The sequence below is a fragment of the Entamoeba nuttalli genome (genome assembly GCF_000257125.1).
Source record: "Entamoeba nuttalli P19 unplaced genomic scaffold asmbl_2206, whole genome shotgun sequence".
Lineage (NCBI taxonomy): Eukaryota > Evosea > Mastigamoebida > Endamoebidae > Entamoeba > Entamoeba nuttalli.
This window is the reverse complement of record NW_008575147.1, coordinates 1-22,524: the sequence shown is the minus strand read 5'-3', so window position 1 is coordinate 22,524 and position 22,524 is coordinate 1. Positions and strand designations below refer to the sequence as shown.

At 25.9% G+C, this 22,524-nt stretch overlaps 13 protein-coding genes across 13 annotated transcripts; 10 read left to right on the top strand and 3 right to left on the bottom strand.

The window, feature by feature from the left end:
* Positions 1 to 209: 209 nt before the first annotated feature.
* On the top strand, positions 210 to 1,361 carry ENU1_014020 (leucine rich repeat protein, BspA family protein; the record flags this gene model as incomplete). The annotated part of the gene is made up of 1 exon (XM_008856769.1): positions 210 to 1,361. One exon carries the CDS (start codon positions 210 to 212, stop codon positions 1,359 to 1,361), a length of 1,152 nt encoding a protein of 383 aa, XP_008854991.1.
* Positions 1,362 to 1,528: 167 nt separating this feature from the next.
* On the top strand, positions 1,529 to 5,866 carry ENU1_014010 (Sec7 domain containing protein; the record flags this gene model as incomplete). The annotated part of the gene is made up of 1 exon (XM_008856768.1): positions 1,529 to 5,866. One exon carries the CDS (start codon positions 1,529 to 1,531, stop codon positions 5,864 to 5,866), a length of 4,338 nt encoding a protein of 1,445 aa, XP_008854990.1.
* An 82-nt stretch (positions 5,867 to 5,948) lies between these two features.
* Positions 5,949 to 6,563, top strand: ENU1_014000 (hypothetical protein; the record flags this gene model as incomplete). Its single annotated transcript, XM_008856767.1, has 1 exon — positions 5,949 to 6,563. The coding sequence occupies one exon, from the start codon at positions 5,949 to 5,951 to the stop codon at positions 6,561 to 6,563; it is 615 nt and encodes a 204-aa protein (XP_008854989.1).
* A 16-nt stretch (positions 6,564 to 6,579) lies between these two features.
* On the bottom strand, positions 6,580 to 11,172 carry ENU1_013990 (hypothetical protein; the record flags this gene model as incomplete). Its single annotated transcript, XM_008856766.1, has 2 exons — positions 6,580 to 8,480; positions 8,532 to 11,172. 2 exons carry the CDS (start codon positions 11,170 to 11,172, stop codon positions 6,580 to 6,582), a joined length of 4,542 nt encoding a protein of 1,513 aa, XP_008854988.1.
* Positions 11,173 to 11,323: 151 nt separating this feature from the next.
* ENU1_013980 (hypothetical protein) lies at positions 11,324 to 12,082 on the top strand (the record flags this gene model as incomplete). Its single annotated transcript, XM_008856765.1, has 1 exon — positions 11,324 to 12,082. The coding sequence occupies one exon, from the start codon at positions 11,324 to 11,326 to the stop codon at positions 12,080 to 12,082; it is 759 nt and encodes a 252-aa protein (XP_008854987.1).
* Positions 12,083 to 12,256: 174 nt separating this feature from the next.
* ENU1_013970 (glycoprotein endopeptidase, putative) lies at positions 12,257 to 13,264 on the top strand (the record flags this gene model as incomplete). Its single annotated transcript, XM_008856764.1, has 1 exon — positions 12,257 to 13,264. One exon carries the CDS (start codon positions 12,257 to 12,259, stop codon positions 13,262 to 13,264), a length of 1,008 nt encoding a protein of 335 aa, XP_008854986.1.
* Positions 13,265 to 13,349: 85 nt separating this feature from the next.
* ENU1_013960 (leucine-rich repeat containing protein) lies at positions 13,350 to 14,876 on the bottom strand (the record flags this gene model as incomplete). The annotated part of the gene is made up of 1 exon (XM_008856763.1): positions 13,350 to 14,876. One exon carries the CDS (start codon positions 14,874 to 14,876, stop codon positions 13,350 to 13,352), a length of 1,527 nt encoding a protein of 508 aa, XP_008854985.1.
* Positions 14,877 to 15,252: 376 nt separating this feature from the next.
* On the top strand, positions 15,253 to 17,784 carry ENU1_013950 (formin 2 family protein; the record flags this gene model as incomplete). The annotated part of the gene is made up of 1 exon (XM_008856762.1): positions 15,253 to 17,784. The coding sequence occupies one exon, from the start codon at positions 15,253 to 15,255 to the stop codon at positions 17,782 to 17,784; it is 2,532 nt and encodes an 843-aa protein (XP_008854984.1).
* Positions 17,785 to 17,824: 40 nt separating this feature from the next.
* On the bottom strand, positions 17,825 to 18,001 carry ENU1_013940 (hypothetical protein; the record flags this gene model as incomplete). The annotated part of the gene is made up of 1 exon (XM_008856761.1): positions 17,825 to 18,001. The coding sequence occupies one exon, from the start codon at positions 17,999 to 18,001 to the stop codon at positions 17,825 to 17,827; it is 177 nt and encodes a 58-aa protein (XP_008854983.1).
* A 199-nt stretch (positions 18,002 to 18,200) lies between these two features.
* On the top strand, positions 18,201 to 18,473 carry ENU1_013930 (chitinase Jessie, putative; the record flags this gene model as incomplete). Its single annotated transcript, XM_008856760.1, has 1 exon — positions 18,201 to 18,473. The coding sequence occupies one exon, from the start codon at positions 18,201 to 18,203 to the stop codon at positions 18,471 to 18,473; it is 273 nt and encodes a 90-aa protein (XP_008854982.1).
* Positions 18,474 to 18,596: 123 nt separating this feature from the next.
* ENU1_013920 (hypothetical protein) lies at positions 18,597 to 19,511 on the top strand (the record flags this gene model as incomplete). Its single annotated transcript, XM_008856759.1, has 2 exons — positions 18,597 to 18,685; positions 18,740 to 19,511. The coding sequence occupies 2 exons, from the start codon at positions 18,597 to 18,599 to the stop codon at positions 19,509 to 19,511; spliced, it is 861 nt and encodes a 286-aa protein (XP_008854981.1).
* Positions 19,512 to 19,696: 185 nt separating this feature from the next.
* On the top strand, positions 19,697 to 20,335 carry ENU1_013910 (Rab family GTPase; the record flags this gene model as incomplete). Its single annotated transcript, XM_008856758.1, has 1 exon — positions 19,697 to 20,335. One exon carries the CDS (start codon positions 19,697 to 19,699, stop codon positions 20,333 to 20,335), a length of 639 nt encoding a protein of 212 aa, XP_008854980.1.
* A 632-nt stretch (positions 20,336 to 20,967) lies between these two features.
* ENU1_013900 (hypothetical protein) lies at positions 20,968 to 21,282 on the top strand (the record flags this gene model as incomplete). Its single annotated transcript, XM_008856757.1, has 1 exon — positions 20,968 to 21,282. One exon carries the CDS (start codon positions 20,968 to 20,970, stop codon positions 21,280 to 21,282), a length of 315 nt encoding a protein of 104 aa, XP_008854979.1.
* Between the last annotated feature and the right edge of the window lie 1,242 nt (positions 21,283 to 22,524).

The following is a 22,524-nucleotide window of genomic DNA, read 5'->3' as shown; positions in this document are numbered from 1 at the left end:
AAAGTATTGATTTGTTTGTAAGCATTTGAATAAATAATATTAATATTTACTATTTGAAAACAAATAATTTTTGTTTGGACACATTTGTAATACTTCTATTAATGATAATTATTTTTCATTTGATATTATATAACACAAAATCATTAAGTTTTAAAATTGAAAAAATTATTACTTGTGGACTTAGAACTCTAAAAAATAAATAAAACCCAATGTCTTCAATACAATTAGATAAATCATTAATGCCTGTTGTTTGCCAATATATTACAGAACCTACAGACTTATTAAATATCATTCAAGTCTCAAAAAAATTTAGAGAAACTCTTGACAGTTATACCTCTAATCCTATTCCACTCACTGTTAAGAACAGAAAATTATTCACTAATATAACTACTCAAAACATTCATTCTCAATTTGAGATGAGGTTTTTTGATGGTAATATTAAGAAATTTTATATCCTTTATCCAGTAACTTATAACGCTTTTTTAAATGAAAAAGAAAATGGAAATGAATGTAAAATAGTCACTTATACTACAAAAGATAGAAGGCGCTATGGAAATGAAATTCCTCCAATGATATCTGTTATTGAACAAAAAGCATTTGATGGATGTGAACTTATAACTTCTATTAATATTCCACCCTCAGTAAAGATTATTGATAATGAAGCTTTTAATCATTGCCCTTATTTAACATCAATTGTTTTACCATCTTCACTAAAACGTTTAGGTTACATGGCTTTTGGTGGAAGTTCATCATTGACACGTATTGAAATTCCTGAGAGTGTTACAAAAATTGATACTTCATGTTTTGGAGGATGTGGAGCAACTGCAATAGAATTACCACATTCATTGTCATTTTTAGGAAAAACTGCATTTATTGATTGTACTAATTTACAGTCAATTACTTTACCTTCAACAATTACGTCTCTTGAAGGAACTTTTAATGGATGTTCAAGTCTAAAAGAAATTAATCTTCCTTCTAAATTAGTTCAAATTCAAAGTCAAGTATTTGAAGGATGTTCTTCATTAGAATCAATTCATATTCCATCAACAGTAACATGGATTGGTTATAATGCTTTTAAAGGTTGTGGATTAACTTCTATAGAATTACCACCTAATGAAGATGGTATTGGTTGTTATTGTTTTGCTAATTGTTTAAAATTAATATCAGTCTCAATTCCATCAACTCTTTCTTGTGTTAGTAGTATGTGCTTTGCCAATTGCATTTCTTTAACTTCACTTCATTTACAAAACCAATCTATTAAATTAAAGAAGAGTTGTTTCTTTAATTGTTTAGCACTAAAAGAAGCATGTCAAACCGTACCACTTTATTGTTTTGATGATACTGAACATATTGGTTGTTGAATAATAATTGAAAAACAATTAAATTTTGTTATTAAAATTTTTTTTTAAACCCTTTTATGTTTTTAATAATTGTTTTTAAGAATAAAATGTTTTTTTTTTGTTATAAAAGAAAAAAAAAGAAGGAAAATCAAAGAACTCAAAAATATAAGAAAGGAGTATTTTCTAATATGAGTCAATCCCATATTTTCCTTATTAAATCAATACAAGAAATATGCCAGTGTGTTCAAAAGAAACAAAATAAATTATTGGAATTATGTGGAATATTAAAACATCAAATTAAATCAAATAGTTATGGTGATGAGTTAATGACTGGTAAGCAAGACTTAATTTCACCAATTCTTGAAATTACAGAAGAGTCATTTAACGCTAGAAATTTACAAATGTGTTGTAAAGCTATTGATTTAATTGATAAATTATTATTGTATCAAGCTATTAAACATGTAGAAATTACATATAAAAACCAATCAGTTGATGTATTAGTTGTATTAATTAATATGCTTTCATCAATGTTTAAATATAATGGAAATATAACGAATTTATATGTTGCTAAATGTTTAACAACTATTGTTGATAAATTCTCTTCTACATTAAACGCTCCATTTATTATTGAAGTATTTAAAATTATATATGACATGTATATTATTACTCCATCTATTGATACAAATAATGGAGCATATCAAATGTGTATTGGTAGAATTGTTGATATTATCCTTTCTAAAATGGGTCAAAAAAGTGAAGTTAATGGAGAATTATTAAAAGGAAATATTCAACAAGGAATTTCTTTATTTACTTGTTTATGTCAATATGCAACGACTAATTGGAGTGAACGTACATTAAATATAAATGCATATAATCAATTTATTCAATCAATTACACATGAAGCAAAATCACAATTAAATCAAAAATCAAGGCAATCAATATTTATGCTTCTTCAATCTTATTTAGAAAAATATCCAGAAAGCCTTATTTCATTTGAATTTATTACAAGTAAATTTGTTGCTGATCTTACTGATGTTATCCTTTCAAATGCAACTGAATATACAAAACAAATTACTTTATCTACAATTAAATTACTTAAAATTAGTATTATGCGATTTAGAAAATTCATGAGAATTAACCTAGGTATAATATTCACAAAAGTTATTAACCAAATATTAGGTTCTAAAGTTGTTGAACATCAAAGAATGGTGTTAGAATTATTAAAAGAAATTTTAAAGACAGACGGTTTTTGTATTGAATTATTTGTTAATTATGACTGCGATGAAAGTAGTCCAAATGTCTTTGAAGATATGACAAATGGAATAGTTTTAGCATTGAAAATTCCTTCATTAAGTTCACTTGCTCTTGATGTTCTTTATATTATTTATGTTACATTAGTTAACGCAACGGAAAAATGGGAAGAAAACCTTCATTCATTAATCAAAGAAGAAGATCCAGTTATTCCACTTTCAAGTATTGACATTGTTCAACTCAAAGAAAAGAAAAAAATAATTTCTGATGGATTATTGCTTTTCGAAAAATCCCCAAAGAAAGGTGTAGAATTCTTTATTGAAAAAGAATTATGTACTTCATCTGCTCAAAGTATTGTTCATTTTCTTCATCATCTTAATGGACTAAATAGAAAAGCTTTTGGAGAATATCTTGGAGGAGCTGGAGAATTAAATAAAGAATGTCTGACTGAATTATTAAAGATGATTGATATGAAAGGTGTTGAAATTGATGAAGCTTTAAGATTAATGTTTGATACTTTTGTTATGGGAGGTGAAGGACAAGTTGTTGAACGAGTTATTGGTGCATTTTCTGCACGATATTGTGAATGTAATCCAACAGGATATGGTGGAATAACTCAAGATGAATTGTATCAATTAGCAATGTCTATTATTTGTTTAGCAACAGAAACACATAATCCTAGTGCAAAGATTAAAGCATTTGATACTTTTGAAAAGTTCAAAGATGTTGTCACAACTGAAAAAGGATTTAATATTAAAATGGATGACCAACCATTAAAAGGTATTTTTGAACGTGTTGTAGCAACACCATTTGCTATTGTACAAAAAGATGAATCTTCAAAAAAGACATTCTTCTTACAAGATCAAGGCAAATATCAAATAGAAAAATCTCATGAAGTAGTAAGAGAGATTCATATTTTTATTTATAAGAATTTATGTAAAGAAGTTATGGAATATTGTTTTGTTAATAATGACAATCAAATAATGACAAAAGGAGTTATGATATTACAATCAGCTGTTCATTTAAGTTCAATTTTCTTCCTTGAAGAAGCTTTAGAATATCTTATTCAAATAATGAGGTCATTAGCATGTATTGACCAACCTCAATTTATTGAAGAACGACATCTTATGGTAATTAGAGGATTATTAAGTATTCCTCATAATGATGGAGAATTTTTATTAGTTGGATGGACACCATTTTTAAGATGTTTATTTGAAATAGAACGGTTAAGACAAATTGCCTCTGGTTGGGGAGAACAATCAATTAGTGTCGACCAAATTCAAGGACCATTCTCATTCCCTATAGAATATGAATTTGGTAAACGTCCACAGCATGAACCTCTTCATCCATCAGTAGTCATTACTGAAATTGAAATATCTGAAATAAATGAAGTATTTTATGAAAGTGGTTCTTTAGGGCATCGTGCAGCAAAAGCATTCTTTAGATCATTATGTGAAATCATTTTAGAACAAATCGATCAAAGATCTCCTGGATTATTTGCATTCCAAGCTCTTATTGTTGCTGCATCCAGTAACAAACAACGAAGTGAAAATCATTGGGCACCGTTTTGGGATTCTTTAAACTCATTATTTAAAAAATGTTGTATGCATCCAAATGATATTGTTTCAATGGGAGCAATTGACTGTTTGAGGCAGTTAATTACAATGTTTAGTGATATGAAAGAGGAAAATTGTCAAAATCAGGAAAGAGCACTTGAGCCATTTGTTCGTGTTATAGCAGATCATCCAATAATAGTAGTAAAAGAGTTAGTCATTGCATGTTTAAAAAGATTAATAGGAAATGTTAATTGGTTAAATAATATCAAATCAGGATGGAAAGTATTAATTCAGTGTGTACGATTTGCAGCTGAATATGAAAAAACCAAGTTGAATGGATTTGAGTTATTGCAGTATTTTTATGAACATTATAAAGAAGAGCTAATGAAAGAGTATGTATTATTTGTTAACTCATTAATTGCTTATCAGAAAAATGGTTCTGGAAATGGTGAAGAATATAATTTATCTATCATTAAAATGGTAAGTGAAATTCTCGAAAATTCTTTTGATATTACTCTTGGAACTGAATGTATTAAAAGAGCAAATGAAGAAAAAGAACAAGAGACTCATTTAAAACCAATGTATGTTGAAGAATTAACACGTTCTACTGAACAATATTTGTTAAAATATTTACCATTATATACATCTCTTGCTGCTAGTGGTACAGGAAAATATCCAACTGTTGCTGAATCTGCTATTATTACAATGAAAAATTTATTACTTAAAATGCCTATTGAATTAAGAGATATTATTTTCTATAGGTCATTATATCGTTGTTTAAATACAGATTTACCTTCTAACTCACCAAAAGTATTAAATGTTTTATATGATTGTTGTTTAGAATTACCCCTAAATTTAATTCTTCCAGTCCTTTATTTTGCTTTCAATAACATGTTAAATCATGAGAAAGTATGGGATCAAACACTTAATTTCTTAAAGAAGTTTATTTTACATGAAAAATTTGATGAAGTTTATGACCAATACCTTCAAATTCAATCAATTTACTTTAATAGTGTGGTTAATGCCATAAAAGGAATCACTTCTGCTTCTATAACTAAAGCACAACGTCCTAAACCAGGAAAGAGATGTGAGTGTTGTAAATGTCATAAAGATGGTATTACTGCATTTATGTTAAGATGTCCAGGATGTTTACAAATGTATTATTGTGAAGGATGCAATGAAAATAACCATACACTTCAATGTATTAGAAAGTGGAAGTCATGGAAGATCACTGAGCTTGGACTTACTTCTGTGTCATGTAAAGGTTTAAGCCAATACATCACAACTATAAAAGGATTAAAAGATGATGCCAAGATGTTGAAACAATATGAAGAACAAAGAAAGGCATTATTTACAGCCATAGAACAATTACCATTAGAAATCATTACTGAACATTATGAAAACATTATGACTATTACATTTGATAGTCATATCACCACTGTAGATCAATTGCATGATCTAGACATTCAATATTTAATTGAAGAAATCAATAAAATGATTAAGTACTATAATGAGAATGGATTTGCTATGTGTAATTCTAAACAGCTTATTATCCATTCATTGGAACAAATTATGGTATTATCTGATAAACATTTCTTAGAAATAATAAAAGGCGTTCAATCAGATTTAGTACAATTAATTGCATCAAATGATAGTGATGTTCGTAAGTGTATTATCAAAATAATACAAAGAATACAAACGCTAGTTTTAATTCCATGAATTGAATCATTAAAATAACATTTTATTAATTTTTGTTATTTAAAAAGAGAAAAACTAAGAAAAATGAACTAATAAAGTTGAAATGGCATTACCTCCTTCACGTGCAAATCCTGCTGTAATTCAATTTGCTTCAAAACAATCTATCCCACAACAACCAAAACAAATTATTGCCCCTTCATTAATTAAACGTAATCCAACTCAACCAGTACTTAAACCCCTTGTTCAAAATGGAAATACATCAACAGCAGAAGAGGGAATAATAATGAAAAATAGTTATATTCTTCAACCAAATAGAATTATTGGATCTGATTTTCTTACTCGACCAATTCTTTTACAATTATTAAGAAAAGTTTTATACACAGAAAATCCTGATCAGCCATTATTTTTAGGAGAAGGTGTAAGTGAAATTATGTCAAGTACTGCATATGAGAAATTATGGTATATTATTACACGAATTGGAAAAGCAGCAGAAACAAGAATATCACCAGGAGAAGGGTTAAAAGTTAATTATTTACAAACAAATACAGATGAAATAAGAAAAGAATTAAATGTAAAAGATGAAAAAAAACCCAAAGAGATTCATAGAGATGGTAAACGGATAAGAATATCAATGACTGATGTAATGTTTTGTAAAAAGTTTTTACCAGAAAGAAGTCTTCATAGATATGAAACAAAAAAATATAAATCAGGTAAATGATTGTTTAAATTATAATTTATTTTGGTAATTGAATTTGTTGAGATGTTTTGATTATCATATCAGCAATATTTAATAATGATGTTAAATTTTGTGGTGTCGTACAAATATCAATAACTTTACAATCTGCATCAATCCCTACATCAGTATATCCATCATCTGCATCAATTACTTCAATTTCCATTGTTACACCTTCACATTTTACAACTTCATCTTTATCTATATTCACTTTAGTATTACTTAAATTACCAATTATTTCTAGCTTATTTAATGTTCCTGGTTTATCAGTAATAGTTACAATACCTAATTGTGCTGTTACTTCTCCAATATCAATTTTTGGAGCTTCAATAACAAAGTTTAATCTTATTTTACGAGATACAGTTGCAGTTTGTTCAATAAATTGAACCGTTTTACCTTTTAAAGCAGATAGAATCTTCACAAGTTGTTCATAATATTGTGCACCCCTAATAATAACTTTGTCATAAAAAATGATATGAATTTGAGATAAATTACCCTTAAACATTGATAATTCATTTCGTTTTTCATAAATATATTCAAATGTTCCCATCTCTTTTTCATCAGAAATAGAAACAATTACTTTATCATCTGATACAGCTTTTAATGTACCTATCTTTAAAAATACATTAGTGTCTTCTCTAAATCGTTTCATTTCAATACTACTTTTTAATAATGAAACTATCATAAAATCTCCTTGTTTATCATTCAAATGGAAATTAATTTCATTCATTAAAAATTTAAATACAAATGCTCGTTCTGGTTGTATTTTAGTAGTTTCAACAACTTCAGCAAACCCACTTTCAGTAATAAGATATTTATTTTCAACAGAGAAGAATTTAATTAATTTTAATAATGTTTCTTGAGTTAATCGAATATGAGAAGAATGACCAAATGAAAGTGTTATTATTTTTTCTTTTTCAGCAGTTTCAAATGAAAAATTCATAAAATTATCAATCTTTTTTTGTCCTTCAACCCAGAAAAGTAGTTCATCTTTATTTAAATGATCAATAAAACTACCACTTTTAATTTCTACAGTATGTAATGAACAGTCATGAGGTAAACTTAAATATTTATATTTTAATTCATCAAATTTCATAATTCCAATTTGTTCTTCTTCATTGACATTAACTTCTACACTACCAATGTCAGCTGTAAAAATACGACTTCTAATATCTGATAATTCTTGTTGATTTGGAGATACTACAGGATGATATTTGATTAAGTCTTGATGTTTACTTAATTCTCCTAAATTAATCATAATTAACCCAACAATCTCTCTATACCTTTCTTTAGTTAAATTAATATATCCAGAAGGAATTGATAATGAAATATCCCATGCAGGAAAATCAACAGCAACATTCTTTTCATCTGGAAAAGTAAAATTAAAAGTAACTTCTTTTGCTGAAACATTTTCATCAAAATAAATATCATATAAAGTAAGACTTTTAGTTGATTGTTGATTTTGAATCCATGTACTTCTTACTTGTAACTGTTTTGCTATTAATTTTATACCATCTTCAATATATGAAGCAACTGGAATACATAATGAAACATTTGTAATATCTGTCTCTAACTTCAGTCGATCATATGAATGAGATGGTTCATTTGAAGGAAATACTCTTACACTACAAATATGAAGAAAGTCTTGAAGCCAACTATATAATTGTTGAATAAAAATATTTAGATATGTACAAGTCATTTGATCAGTTTTAATAGATAAATAATGTCTATAGTCTTGTTGAATTGCTTTTTGAGTAATGGCATGAGTATATAAAATGTCGATTGGAGTATCTACTGTTTGAATAACCATTGAATGAATTTTACCTGAGATAGTTTCATCTTTAGCAAAAACTCTTTTTAATGACCCTTTAACAGTTATGTCAACTTCAGGATTATTGTTATCTATTAATATATCAAATGATCCACCAACAGCACTTCCTGATGCTAACAAACTTCCACGATTTCTAACTACTAATCCAATAGAAGTAAAAACAAAAGAAACTTGTACTACTTTACTTTGAGTTTTCTTTTGAGGAATACTAACAACAGTTTGTTGTTCATGATCATTATATAAGAAATGAAGAATATGGTCAAGATGAGGAAGATCAAAATAAATCATTGATTGTGCAGCAAATAATGTTATCGTTATTGGTTTATCATTTTCATTTGTCATATGAAGGCTAACAAGTGATTCATTTGTCTGTTTTTTACTGAAAAATGTCATATTGTCATTATCAATAACAATAACATCTCCAAAACTTATATCAGCACTTGACTTTTTATCTTTTATAATAGAAGTCATTGTTAATTGTTTAGCTGAAACATTAAAAATTGGTTCATTTTCTGTTAAAGAAATAAATGCAGTAGCTTCAGGAATTGAAACAGTTAATTTTAATTTAATAAAATCTTCAGGGATTTGTATAACAGCATCATCTCCTATATCAGTTAAATCATCTTCTTGTTGCAATAAATCTCTAATAGCTTCATGCTCTGTTTTTGGTTTTGGTTTTTGATTTTTAAACATTAACCTAATAACTCTCATTTGTTCAGAAGAAATATGAAGTTTTGTTGTATCAAGTAAACAATCAACAATAATTCCAGGACTAAATTCATTTAATTTTTCTTTCATTTCTTTCCATGATAATAAAGCTTTTTGTATATCAAAAGACATCTGAGTTTTCTCAAGAAGAATTTCTGATTTAGAATCAGTAATCATTTTACAATTAATTTCATTAATTGTTAATTTATATGAATCATATATTCCATTTCTTTCATTTGTTAACATTTTAACAATTCCTAAATCAATATGAAGTTCATTATTATCAGAATGAATAATAATATAAGGTGCATGAATCATTGCTGATATAACAACCCGAATATGTTCATCTAATATACTTTTTAAATTCATAGAAGGTAATTTAACACCAATTTGACCATATGATTCAACAACATCTAATGATCTAAATACATTCATTAATTCTTCAGCCATATTTTTATTATAAACAATCTTTGTAGGTTCTAAATGAACATCTAATGAAAAATCACTATCAATTTTTTCTTCTTCTTTTTCACTTGTTAATTTAATATGTAATAAATTTTTTTCATTGTTTATAGCTGAAAATATATATGGGTATTTATTATCTTTATTACTCTTAACTTTAGCATCATTAAGATCAATATTAGCAGTAAATCCAATAGTTTTCTTAACAACAGAACAATTCAATGCACTAATTTCTACTTCTACAAATGCCTCATTTAAATCACTTCCAAATAAATCAATAATAAATTGTTTTGTTTCAAATGAAAAATCAACTTGTTTTAGTTTTTTTGTGTCAGTTACTTTTTCTTCTTTATTATCATCTCCAAGAAATGAATGAATATCTTCTGTTAATTGTGAATTGACAACATTAGAATATCCCATCCAACTCCATATTCCACTACTATTACTTTTTGCTTCATCAACTTCAGATTTTGCAAAGTTTCTTAAATAAATTATCTCTTTTACACTAAGCTCTTCTTCTAATTCATTAAATCGTTCTTTATCCCCACTAACTGTAGTTTCACTAAGTACTCTAGTATATATATCTGTATATTCCTGACGTAATGCTCTTCTTTTTCTTTTATATTCATTACTTTCTTTATAATTTTTTTTCTTAACTTCAATTAATAAACTATCAAATGCAAATTTCCACCATTTCTTTGGTACCTGTTCAACTCCTTCTTCTGGTTTTTTAATATTCCTTCCAGCTTGAGAACATTTTCCTTCAAATAATTTTTGTTGTTGCATTAAACTTTTCACATCAATCATTACTCCTTGTGATACTCCAACCTTTAACATTTCTAAAATAATTTGACTTGTAACCGGATATGAATCATCTTTATCTGATAAAATCAACCTCATTTTTGTTGTAAGGTCATCTATAATATATTCCTTTTTGATGTTTGTGTCCCATTTATCTTCTTTCGTTTGTGAATGATAAATTCTCATTTTAATAATTTCAGCAATCTTAAAATGATCTCCTTGATTCTCCACTACAAAAGCTGGATTCCACTGACTATCCGTAGAATATAATTTAATTGAATCAATAACTGAACCAATAGCATATTTTGTATTAATCCATCCATTAACCCCCTCATATCTAATATGAATATTTGTAATATCAATTTGCATATTATTGATAACTTTTGTTATTATTCTTTGTGTTAAAGTTGTTTTATCAGAAGTAATTTCATAATTTCTTAATTGTCGTTGTTTAGACTCTTGCTCTTCTTTTTTTAATTGCTCAGAAATAACAGATGGATCTACACTATAATCGGTGGTACAAACTAACTCAATGTCATTAATTTCAACTACAACAGGTTGTGAGTCTAATTTATTCCACGGAAAACGTAAAGACATTTTGCCAATTCTTCCAGATGTAACTTTTAATGGAACTCCAACTAAAAATCCATCAAATGCACTTTCATTAATTATAAGATTTTCTAACGTAACATCACCATTCCATAATGAAATACGAAGATTTTCTGCATTAAGTCCACTTATATATTTACCAAAATATCGAGTAAGTACTTCAGATACGATATTCTCAAACATATAATAATGTTTTTGTATTTTAAAGTTCTTTATTCTATTTGAAGAAAAAAACAAAAAAAAATATAATTCAAAAGGAAAATGTTCAAAATAGACAATCAACAAAAAAGAAATAACCCTTTCAATCTTGTAATCATTTCTCACTTTTGTTTATATGAATCTCTTAAAATCTCTTGATGCCTTTCTTACTACTTACCATAACTATTTTCCTATTGCCCGTTCTATTACTCGTACTTTACTATTAATTTTACCAAAATCTACAAAAATCCCTGAACGTTTAATTTCAACTATTCTTGAATTACTTGAAATCCATCATGTTATTATTTCTTCTCCACCTACTTTCCCTTTAAATTCATTGGCATTAACAAGTGCAATGACTATAATTTCTCCTTATGTAGAATCATTATTTACTAATACTAAAATGAAATATTTATTCTTATTTCCTATTCAATCCTTACGAGTATATTATTCTATTCAATACTTTCTTAAAAGTGGTTTTTCTCTTATTCCTTCAACAAATACAATGAAATTACAATTAACAAGTAAACAATCAATTTCTACTCTTTTAACGTTACAAAATAAGACTCTTAGAATTGTTTCAGAATTAATACATTCATTCAAACCTATCTTTGTTTTAATAAGTTTCAGTGTATTTGGAGATAACAGTTATGTTCCACTTTTTATTTCATTTATTTTATCATGTGCAGAGTTTGTTTGTTTATACAAAAACTCATCAACATTTTCTTCATCAGAACTATCTATTTATCATCAACGACTAACACGTATATGGGTCTTTTTTATATTTCCTGTGGTAGTGAATGCTTATCGTTGTAATCCAACAATACAACATTTATTAAAAACAAAAATACCAGGAATACATTATATATTAAGTTTGTTGTTTTTATTAAATTAGAAAGAAAAGAATTAATGAAATAGATATTATCAGCCAGAGTATTATTGATTCAAATATCTCAACATTGTTGTAATTAAAACTTTTTGTATTGTTAAAACTATATTTTAATAATAAAAATATAATAAATTATAGAAAGTAAAAAAATAAAAACTTAAAAAAAAAAGATTTAAAAGAATGACAAAAGAAGAAATTAAATATATTCTTGGGATTGAAGGAAGTGCTAACAAACTTGGTGTAGGAATTGTTACTTCAAATGGAGAAGTATTAAGCAATTTAAGAGATAGTTATTACGCTCCTTCAGGACAAGGATTTCTCCCAAGACAATTAGCTGAACATCACCGAAATAATATTTTAGGATTAGTTAAAGAGGCATTAGAAAAAGCAAAGTTAACGCCACAACAAATTTCATTAATTGCTTATACTAAAGGACCAGGAATTGCTGCACCTTTAATGGTATGTGCTGTTGTAGCAAGAACACTTTCAATCATATGGAATATTCCTTTAATAGGAGTGAATCATTGTGTTGCCCATATAGAAATGGGTATGTTAGCAACAGGAGCAAAACATCCAGTTTGTTTATATGTTTCAGGAAGTAATACACAAGTAATTGCATTTTCATTAGGTAAATATAGAATATTTGGAGAAACAATAGATATTGCTGTTGGGAATTGTTTAGATCGATTTGCACGAGAAGTTATGTTACCAAATGAACCAGCTCCTGGTTATAATATTGAACAAATGGCAAAAAAAGGAAAGAAATATATAAAACTACCTTATGTTGTAAAAGGAATGGATATTTCATTAACTGGACTATTAACTTCAATTGAAACATATATCAATAAACATGAAAGTGTTGAAGATCTTTGTTATTCTCTTCAAGAAACATTATTTGCTATGTTAGTTGAAGTAACTGAAAGAGCAATGAGTCAATGTAGTGCTAGTGAAGTTCTTGTTGTAGGAGGAGTTGGATGTAATGTTAGATTACAAAATATGCTTAAAACAATGGCAAACGAAAGAGGAGCAACGTTAGGAGCAATGGATGAAAGGTACTGTATTGACAATGGTGCCATGATTGCATGGACAGGATATCTAATGTCTAAGAGTGGTCAGTTTACACCTATAGAAGATGCAACAGTACATCAAAGATTTAGAACAGATGAAGTTGATGTTACATGGAGATAATTTAAAATAAAACTCTTAAAATAATTTATTTAAAATAATAGAAAATGAGTAAATAATAAAAAAACCACCAAAAATTAAATTAAGATTATTTATTATCAACACCAAGACCCGACACAACACTTGATCTAAGGACAGCCTCATTATCTTTAAGGTATTTGCAAATTTCATGAGCTCCTTTAATAACAACTTCTTTTGGTGGAACAACAAGAGGATTATTAGTTAATTCAATAGTTTGTAAAATACCATCAAGTTGACCCATTTCAACAGGTAAAACAGGAATCATATTTTGAGTTAATTCAAGTCTATTTAATTGTCTTAAATCACCAATTGAAGCAGGGAGTGATTTTAATTGATTGTTTCTAGCATCAAGATAAGTAACAGAAATTAATCTACCAAGAGATTCTGGTAATCTATTAAGTCTATTACCAGCAACAGTAAGATTTTGAACATTAGTAAGATTAGAAAATGTTTCTGGAAGTTCAACCATTAAATTATTAGAAACATCAAGTTCAACAATAGATGTTAAATCACAAAGACATTGTGGATAACTATGAATTTGGTTATTACTAATAGATAATTTACTAATATTAGTTAATGTTGAAATACCTTCTGGGAATGATGATTCATTAAGAGAGTTATGAGCTAATTCAAGAATATTTAAGTTAGTCAAAGAAGTAATATTTGGAGGTAATACAGTAATATTACATCCAACGAAATCAAGTCTTTGTAATGAAGCAATATTGAAAATTTCTTCAGGCATTCCTTTCATTTTTATATTATCACGTACATTTAATTCACATAACATTTTCAAAGAAGAAAGTCCAGGAATATTAGTAATTGGAAGATTCTTAACAACAAGACGAGTAAGATTTTGAAGAGAATCTAATGGTGGAAGTTCAAGAATACCTTGATTATTTTGACAATCTAATTCTACTAAGAACTTAAAGTTAGTTAAAACATCAATATTTCCAGATAATTTATTAAATCCAATTCTAAGAATTTTAAGAGCAATCATATTTGATAACTCTTCTGGTAAAAGATCCATTTGATTATTAGAAAGATCAAGTTCATATAATGAACGAAGATTTCCAATTTCAGTTGGTAATTTTCTAATAGAATTCTTATTAACAAGAAGAGTTTGAAGTTTATCCAACATACCAATTTCTGGTGGAAGTGATTTTAAGTTATTTTCAGAAATATTAAGATATTGAAGAGAGAGTAATGAACCAATTTCTGGTGGAATAGATTCCAATTTATTCATTGAAATATCAAGTCTTTGTAAATTAGAGCACATCTTAATTTCAGATGAAATACCATCATAAAACAAATTGTTTTTTCCAAGATATAATTCTCTTAAATTAGAGGCTTTTTGAATAGAATCAGGAATAGAAGTAATACGATTATTAGATAATGTTAATACTTCTAAGTTTGGCATTAAACAAACATCTTCTGGAATTGATGTAAAATCATTTTGAGATGCATTAAAATTAGTACAAACACATTTAGAAATTTGTTTAGGAAATTCTGATAAATTTTTACCAGAAATTTCAATAGATGATTGGGTTAATAACTTTTTATCAAATTTAGCTCCTTTTGATCCTTTAGCTCCCATTTCTTATTAATGGTTATTTTTTAGTTTTTTTTTGTTCCTCTTTTTTTTTTATTTTATTTATTCTTTATTATAATTTATTATTCTTTTATTATACTTTTATTTTTTTTTTCTATTTTTGTTCCTTCTTTTACTTCTTTTTTGTATTTTTTATTCTTAATAAAAAATGATATAAAAATTATTGATAATTCCTTATATTTATTGATTATGTTAGTATAAATTAAAAAAAAAGAATAAAGTAAAAAAAATAACTAATTCGTTAGTTGTCATTTTTTTTATCTTTTATCTTTCTTTCAAATAATCTTAAACAGTTATTCTTTATACTAAAAAAAAAACTAAATATTCATTTACATTTTTAATTTCTAGATTTTATAATAAAATGCAACAAATAAGAATTATTCTTGATATTGGTCGACCAGGAGAAGAAAGACCAACATTAGATATTAAAGCTACATCAATACAAGATGCAATTGATCAATCAGTTCAACATTTTTGTGTTGAAGGAGTTTTTATATTAACAGATATGGAAGGAATACCATTAAATCAATTAACATTTCCAAAAATTAAAACAGCTATAATGACAATGTCACCGGCATTTGTTGCACGGCAGTCTATTTTAAAAATAAAAAAAGCAACGAATGAAGTAGAAAAAGAAAAAGCAATAAATGAAATTGTAAAAGAATTACAAAACCAAACTTATGCAAGAGAATTTTTTAAAACAACATTATTTCCACCACCATTTAATAAACAAAATATTAAAATTATTAAAGCATCAATGAGATATAAAGATGCTATAAAATTAATGTTAAATGATAAATATATTCAAGAATTATATAATATTATGTGTACAAATGAAGATTTAGAAATTAGATTACAAGCAGCAGAAGTATTAAATGTTTTATGTATTTCAGGAGGAGAAATATTTATTATTTATGCAGCAAAAGTATTTGCAGCAAAAAGTGATGAATATAAATATAGATCATTATTACCAATGATTGGAAATACAAAAATTGGAGCAACAGTAGTTGCATTATTATTAGGAATTTTAAAATGTTCACCAGAAGGAAGAAAAAGTAAAATTGTTATGGATTTTAAATATGTTGGAATAACTGAAGCAGTAAAAAAATTAAAATCATATAAATTATTAGTAACAAATTTTGAAAAAGCTTTAAAAGATGATTGTCAAATAATAAATTATGATCAAAGAAGTAAAAGAGAATGGAAAAGAGTTGAAGAAATTCGACAAAATTCTATTCAATTAGAAAATAGAATTAAAACACTTTATTTAGATAAAGAACGAGCATTAAAAAGTAAAGAAGAATTATCAATAATATTAGAACAAAAAAAACAAGAAATAATAAAATGTAATGAAGATATAAAATTTTTAAAAGAACATACAGAAGTTAGAAATAATATTTCTATTACAATTAGAAAATTAACAAGAATAGAACTTATTGAAGAAATAGCAAAAACTAATAGAGATATTGAATTATTTACAAAAGAAAAAGAACGTTTATTAAATGAAATTGAAGACGTTCCAAAAGAAAAGAAAAAAGTTATTGTAAATAATTTCATAGAACAAAATGATAAAGAAAAAATAAAATCAATTCCTCGTGGGAATTTTATAAGTAAAAGAATTACAACACAAAACTTTTCTCATTCAAAAATTAATTGTCTTAATGAAAATATATTTAATCAACCTAAAATTGAATTATCTGTTTATTTACCTGAATTAAAATGGAATAGAATTATTTTAAAACCAGACCATCCAAAATGTTTATGGGACTGTCTTCCTGAAAAAAAATTAAATATTTGTGATGTAGAAAATTCATTTAAAATAGAAGAACAAAATTCAACAAATCCAGTTATTTCAAGATATAAATATATTGATTTATGTGTATTAAGAAATAAATTTCCTTCAAGTGTTTCATTAGGAATTGATATTAATAATTTTTATTATCGTCAAATAACTGAACGTGATGGTAAATTTTTAATTAATACTCTTAAAGGAATTCATCTTAATGAATTAGATTATTCTGATGGTGGTAAAGGAATTGAAGGATGGTTAAAACCTTTATTAGAAATACCTGCTTTTCAAATTAAATTAAAAATGTGGGTTGAATCAATGTTAATTGAAAATGAAGTTAATAGAATTACTCCTTTAATTCAAAATTGTTTTAAAGCTATTGAAGTTGTAAAAAGTTCAAGAAGTTTTAAAGAATTAATAAATATTATTTTAGTAACAGGAAATTATTTAAATTCTGATTATCCTTCAATTAGATGTGCAGATGGATTTCAAATAGATCTTTTAATAAAATTAAGAGAAACACGTCTTCCACAAAAACAAGTTAGTATGTTAGATTTTGTTATTAAAATGCATTCTAACCCAGAACAACTTATTGAAGAATTATCTATTTCTTCATTTGCTAAAATTGATTTAAATAAATTAATTAATGATAGTAAACAACTTATTGTAAAATGTTCTTCTTTAAAACAAATTATTCAAACTCAAATTATCTCTCTTCCTTCTAAACAACAAAGTCATATTACTGAAGAAGTTAATACTTTAATGTCTCGTGTTATTTATTTAAGAGATTTTATTATTAAAACAGCTAAAAAATTCTATCAAATGATGTATTGGATTATTGGTATTCCTGCTGTTGCTGTTGAATATAATCCAATCACTTTCTTTGGTATTCTTGAACAATTCACTCAACAACTTAAAGAATCTCTTGAAGATAAAACAGAATTAAAACCATCTGTTACATTAATTAATAGAGCTTTTACAGAAATGACAAGAAGAGAAAAACACATTCATTTTGGTAGTCAAGATGATTTACTTGCAAAAGTTATTTGTTGTCTAAAGAAAGGAAAAATTAAAGCTTCCATTTTACGTAAAATATTAAATTAATTCAATTCTACCTAATTTACTTTTTGTTTAAAATTCCTTCTTACATAGTAATAACTACAATAAGAGCATGAATTACACCTGGAACCCAACAAAGAATTGTTAATATAATATTAATCCAAAAATGAAGTCCACAAGTTACTTTAAAGAAAACTGCTAATGGTGGAAGGAAGAATGAAAGAATACAAAGTAAAAGACATCCAAGAGTAATATCTCCCATGTTGTTTCTAATGTTTGTTTTTTCGTTTCAGTTTCTTGTTTATATATTATACCTTCTCTATTTTTAGGATCTTTTCAAAAACTCTTTTTTCTCTTGGAATGTTCCTGACATTGAAATTTCATTATTTTATCTTAATGAAAAGACATGTATTTTTCAAGAATAATTCTTCAGAAAGAATATTCAACTCAGATTTTTTCTTATGACACTAATTATTTTCATGATAATATCATTGTCTTTTTCTCTTTGTACAAATGTGAAAAAAGGGTTTTATTGTTTGGATAGATCAAAATTTGTTTGGTGTTCAGGTACTAATCAGAGCATGGCAATCACTTGTTTTAAGGAGACTGTATGTAAGTGTGGAAAAACAAAATATAATCCATGTGTCTTCAGTTTCCAAGAATTAGATGATTGTGAAGGACTTCCTGGAGATATAATCAATGAGCCATCAAAATTTTATGAAAATTATAAATAATACAAAATAACATGAAACATTTTAAAGAAAATTAATTCAAAATAAATGTTTTTTAATAATTAATTTTTACAAGAAATACGATAGAGAACTTAAAATTTTACAAAAAAAGTTTATTATTAAGTTATGTCAAATTCAGGAGAAACAATTCTTCTTTCTATTAAACAATGTATGTTGTTTAAAATAATTGGAAAAGATGGTCAAGTAAAGAAAAAGTTTGAAACTTTTTCTAATAAACCTTTTTTATTAAAATAAAACTTATCAATTAGTGCCGCAGATTGGCAACAATCAGATTTTTTATGGAGTGGAAGGTGTTTAGTTACTAGATCACCTGAACATTGTATTATCAAATTTGTTGAAAATAATGATATTGAATTTTGTTCTTGTATTGTTTCAGATGATTCTGTTCAAAATGTTAATGATAGTAGTAGATATTTTATATTAAAAGTTAATGAAATAAATGGTGGGAGAAAGGCAACTGTTGGTCTTGGATTTGTTGATAGGTCAAATGCATTTGATTTTAGTGCAGTTCTTCAAGATATTGAAAGAAAAATGAATAAAAAAGATTCTACTCAAATTGATTCAGTTCAAACTGAAAATTATATATTAAATGATGGTGAGATGATATCTCTCCCTTTTGATGATTTAACACCTGTAACTAATACGATGAATAACTTACAACCTTTTGATGAAGCAAAAGTTCGTTCTGTAACTTTCAATTCAAGTCAAGCCCAACCAATTGATATTGAAGAAGAAAAAGAAGAAACAGTTATTGTATTAAACGAAGTACAACCTCAAAGTACTCAACCACCTTCTATAGACTTCTCTAACTTTGGTCAATCAACACAAACAACTCATCAAAACTTAGAAATTAATTCAACCACAAATTCTAAAAATACTGTTGATATCTTTGCTAATTTTAATCAACAAGCAGTAACCACTTCTCAAACAAATACTATTAACTTTGATTTATTTTCATCTCCATCAACACAAAATAAATCATCAACACAGAATGCTTTGGATATTCTTCTTTTTAATTAATTAGTTTATTTTACTATTAAAATATTGTTTAATTTATAAAAAATGTTTTTTAATTTTTATTTTTATTTTTTAATAGAACTTAAAAAATGGAAGCAAAAAAAAACCTGAAATAATAGGATAATTAGAAGGAATTTATTGAGATGTTGACTTGTAAGAAACTAAAAACTTAAAAATAAAGAAGAAAGATGAGTAACTTATTGATAAGTATTTGTTTATGTGGAGATCCATTTGTTGGAAAAACATGTTTTTTCCAACGTTTTTCAAATGGTGAATTTAATGCTAATACAAAGACATCTATTGGAAGTGATGTAACATGTAAAAAACTTCAACTTGATGGTAAAACATATAACGTTCAATTATGGGATACTGCTGGACAAGAAATATTCCGATCAACTACAACAACTTATTTTAGAAATAGACATTGCATTTTATTTACTTATGATATCACTAAAAGAGAAACACTTGAACATGTTGAAGACTGGATGAAAGAATTCTGCCAAGTACAACCAGATACTTCTAAAACATTGACTATTCTTATTGGCTGTAAAAATGATTTAGAAGAACAACGTCAAATCACTTTTGAAGAAGGTGAACGATTTGCAAGTACACATCAAATCCCCTTCTTCGAATGTTCAGCTAAAACAAATAATAATATTCAAGAAATTATAGAATTTGTTGTTAGAGAATTACGTGTGAGAAATATGCTTGTTGATATGAATCCTCTTACTAATGAAGAAAATAAAGAACCAGAAAATTCAGTTATTGTTTTAGAAAAGAAAGATATTTCTAATGAACCATCTGAACAAGCTACCGGTTGTTGTTAAGTTAATCACATTTCGACTCTGAAAAAAACAAACAACATTAAAAATCATAACTTGAATCTTCTTTAAACAAGATCAATTATTTTTAATGGCTCATATTCTCCTGTTTCTGTTTTATTAATTTTTTTTTATTACTCTTTTTTAATAAATAGTAATATAATAAAATATTTATACCAAACCATTCCTTAATACGAAATAAAAAAGTTGACCAACTTCTACTCCAACTCCAAGTTGTGTATCATCACTCATAACTGTTTTATTATCTTTACTTAAAATACCAATAATGTCTGGGTTGCATCCAGCAACTATAGCTAGTCGTTGTTTAACAATTCCAATAGTATCTGAAGGAACAACAACTATAAAGTATGTTTGTTTTGCTCGTCTTAATTTAATGTAATATGACTAGACTATGATTAATTTTTATATTAATTTTTTTGTAATGAGACATCACAATTAACAAACCATATATAAATGATTATTAAGATTTTATGGATTGTTTTTTTATGAATAACAATCACTAAACTCTCTCATTTATTGTCTTTTCTTCTCACTAAAATCTATATCATTATTTTTAATTATGTTTTTATTCTTTGAAAAAAAAATAATAAAAGATCTCATAATTGTCAAACAGGAAAATGGTAGAGGAGATTCATCATCACACATTTAAAGTAGTAGAACAACCAACAAACCCTGTTATTTCTTTGTTATTTTCAATTTTTGTTATTAGTGCATTTGTATTCTTATTAATTTCCTTAATAAGAACAATTCAATTTAAAAAACTCCATTTTGGATTCTTTGGATTTTTATTTATTATTGTATTATCTGCAACATTCGTATTTATCGCGTATTTCTGGTTCTTCTTAACACTACTTGAGGCGGTAGGTCTCTTCCTTTTGATCGCACCAGTAACTTGTCTTTTTGCCTTTTGTGCTGCGAAGGCTTCTCTTTAATTGATCATTCCTTAAAAATTATCGTTATATATATCAAATAATAAGATGAAATATTCAAGAACAAACCCTCATTCTTTCATCTATTGAAAGTTATTTACTCGACAAAACAAATAACTAGAAAGTATTACGTTATTATCATTTGATAATTCTTGTATGAATAAATTTATAAATCATTCAAAGTTGAAATACACAATTTGGAAATAACGATTTTAGATACATTACTTTATTTTAAATATTTTATAAATTGTCACAAACAATATCACTCAAAAATAATATAGCCAAACTTATGTGTTATCGAATAAATGTAATTTCATCAATGTAATGAACTAAATTATTTTATTCCTAAGTTTTTTCTTAATTAAGTATAATTAAGTTGTTTGTAACAGATAAAATACAATAAGAATTAAAAAAGTAAATAATTCTCATCATCATACTTCTTTTTTACTTTATCATTTTTTACCTATCTTATTCTTTAATGTAAGTTGATATTGATATAATCAATTTTTAAATATAATCGTTACATTTCTTATTTTTATTTACTGTTTTTTTTTTCTTCTTCTTTCAGTAAAATAAATAATTTATTTTATTTTTATTTTTTTAAAATTGATGCTTCTATTTTTTTATTGTATTTTCTAATATGACAGATAATTCTTTTTATCTTATTGGTTTTCAATTATAGATACGATGTGTGTTCATTTAAGCTTTATCAATTTATTTTATTAATTTTTAAAACACTACTAGAAGATGCTTAACACTTTTTAATATCATTACTAACTTAATAATACATTTTTTTCAATTAAAAATGGCACAGTTGTATTTTTGTTCTTATAGTTTATGAACTTCTTATTCAATGACTTGACTTGATTTATTTTTCCAAATGTCTTTATTTAACATCATTTGTATTTCATATAATGTTTGAAATAAATTATTGTGTCATTGTTATTTTGATATATTTCATTTTGTAAGTATTTTTTCTCCGTTTCTTATAAGAATGATAAAATAAATAACAACAATAAATATTAATAATACATCCAGAACAACGAATGAAGAAGATAATCAAATTATTGATTCTTATTTTTAATAAACTTTTTTATATTACTACTCTTTAATATATTAATTATAATCAAAATGATATTGATAATATATTTCAATATGAAACAATTAGTCATAAATAAACAATAAAATATCATAAAAACAAATATAAGATTTATAAAATAAAAAGAAGATAAATAAATGATATTA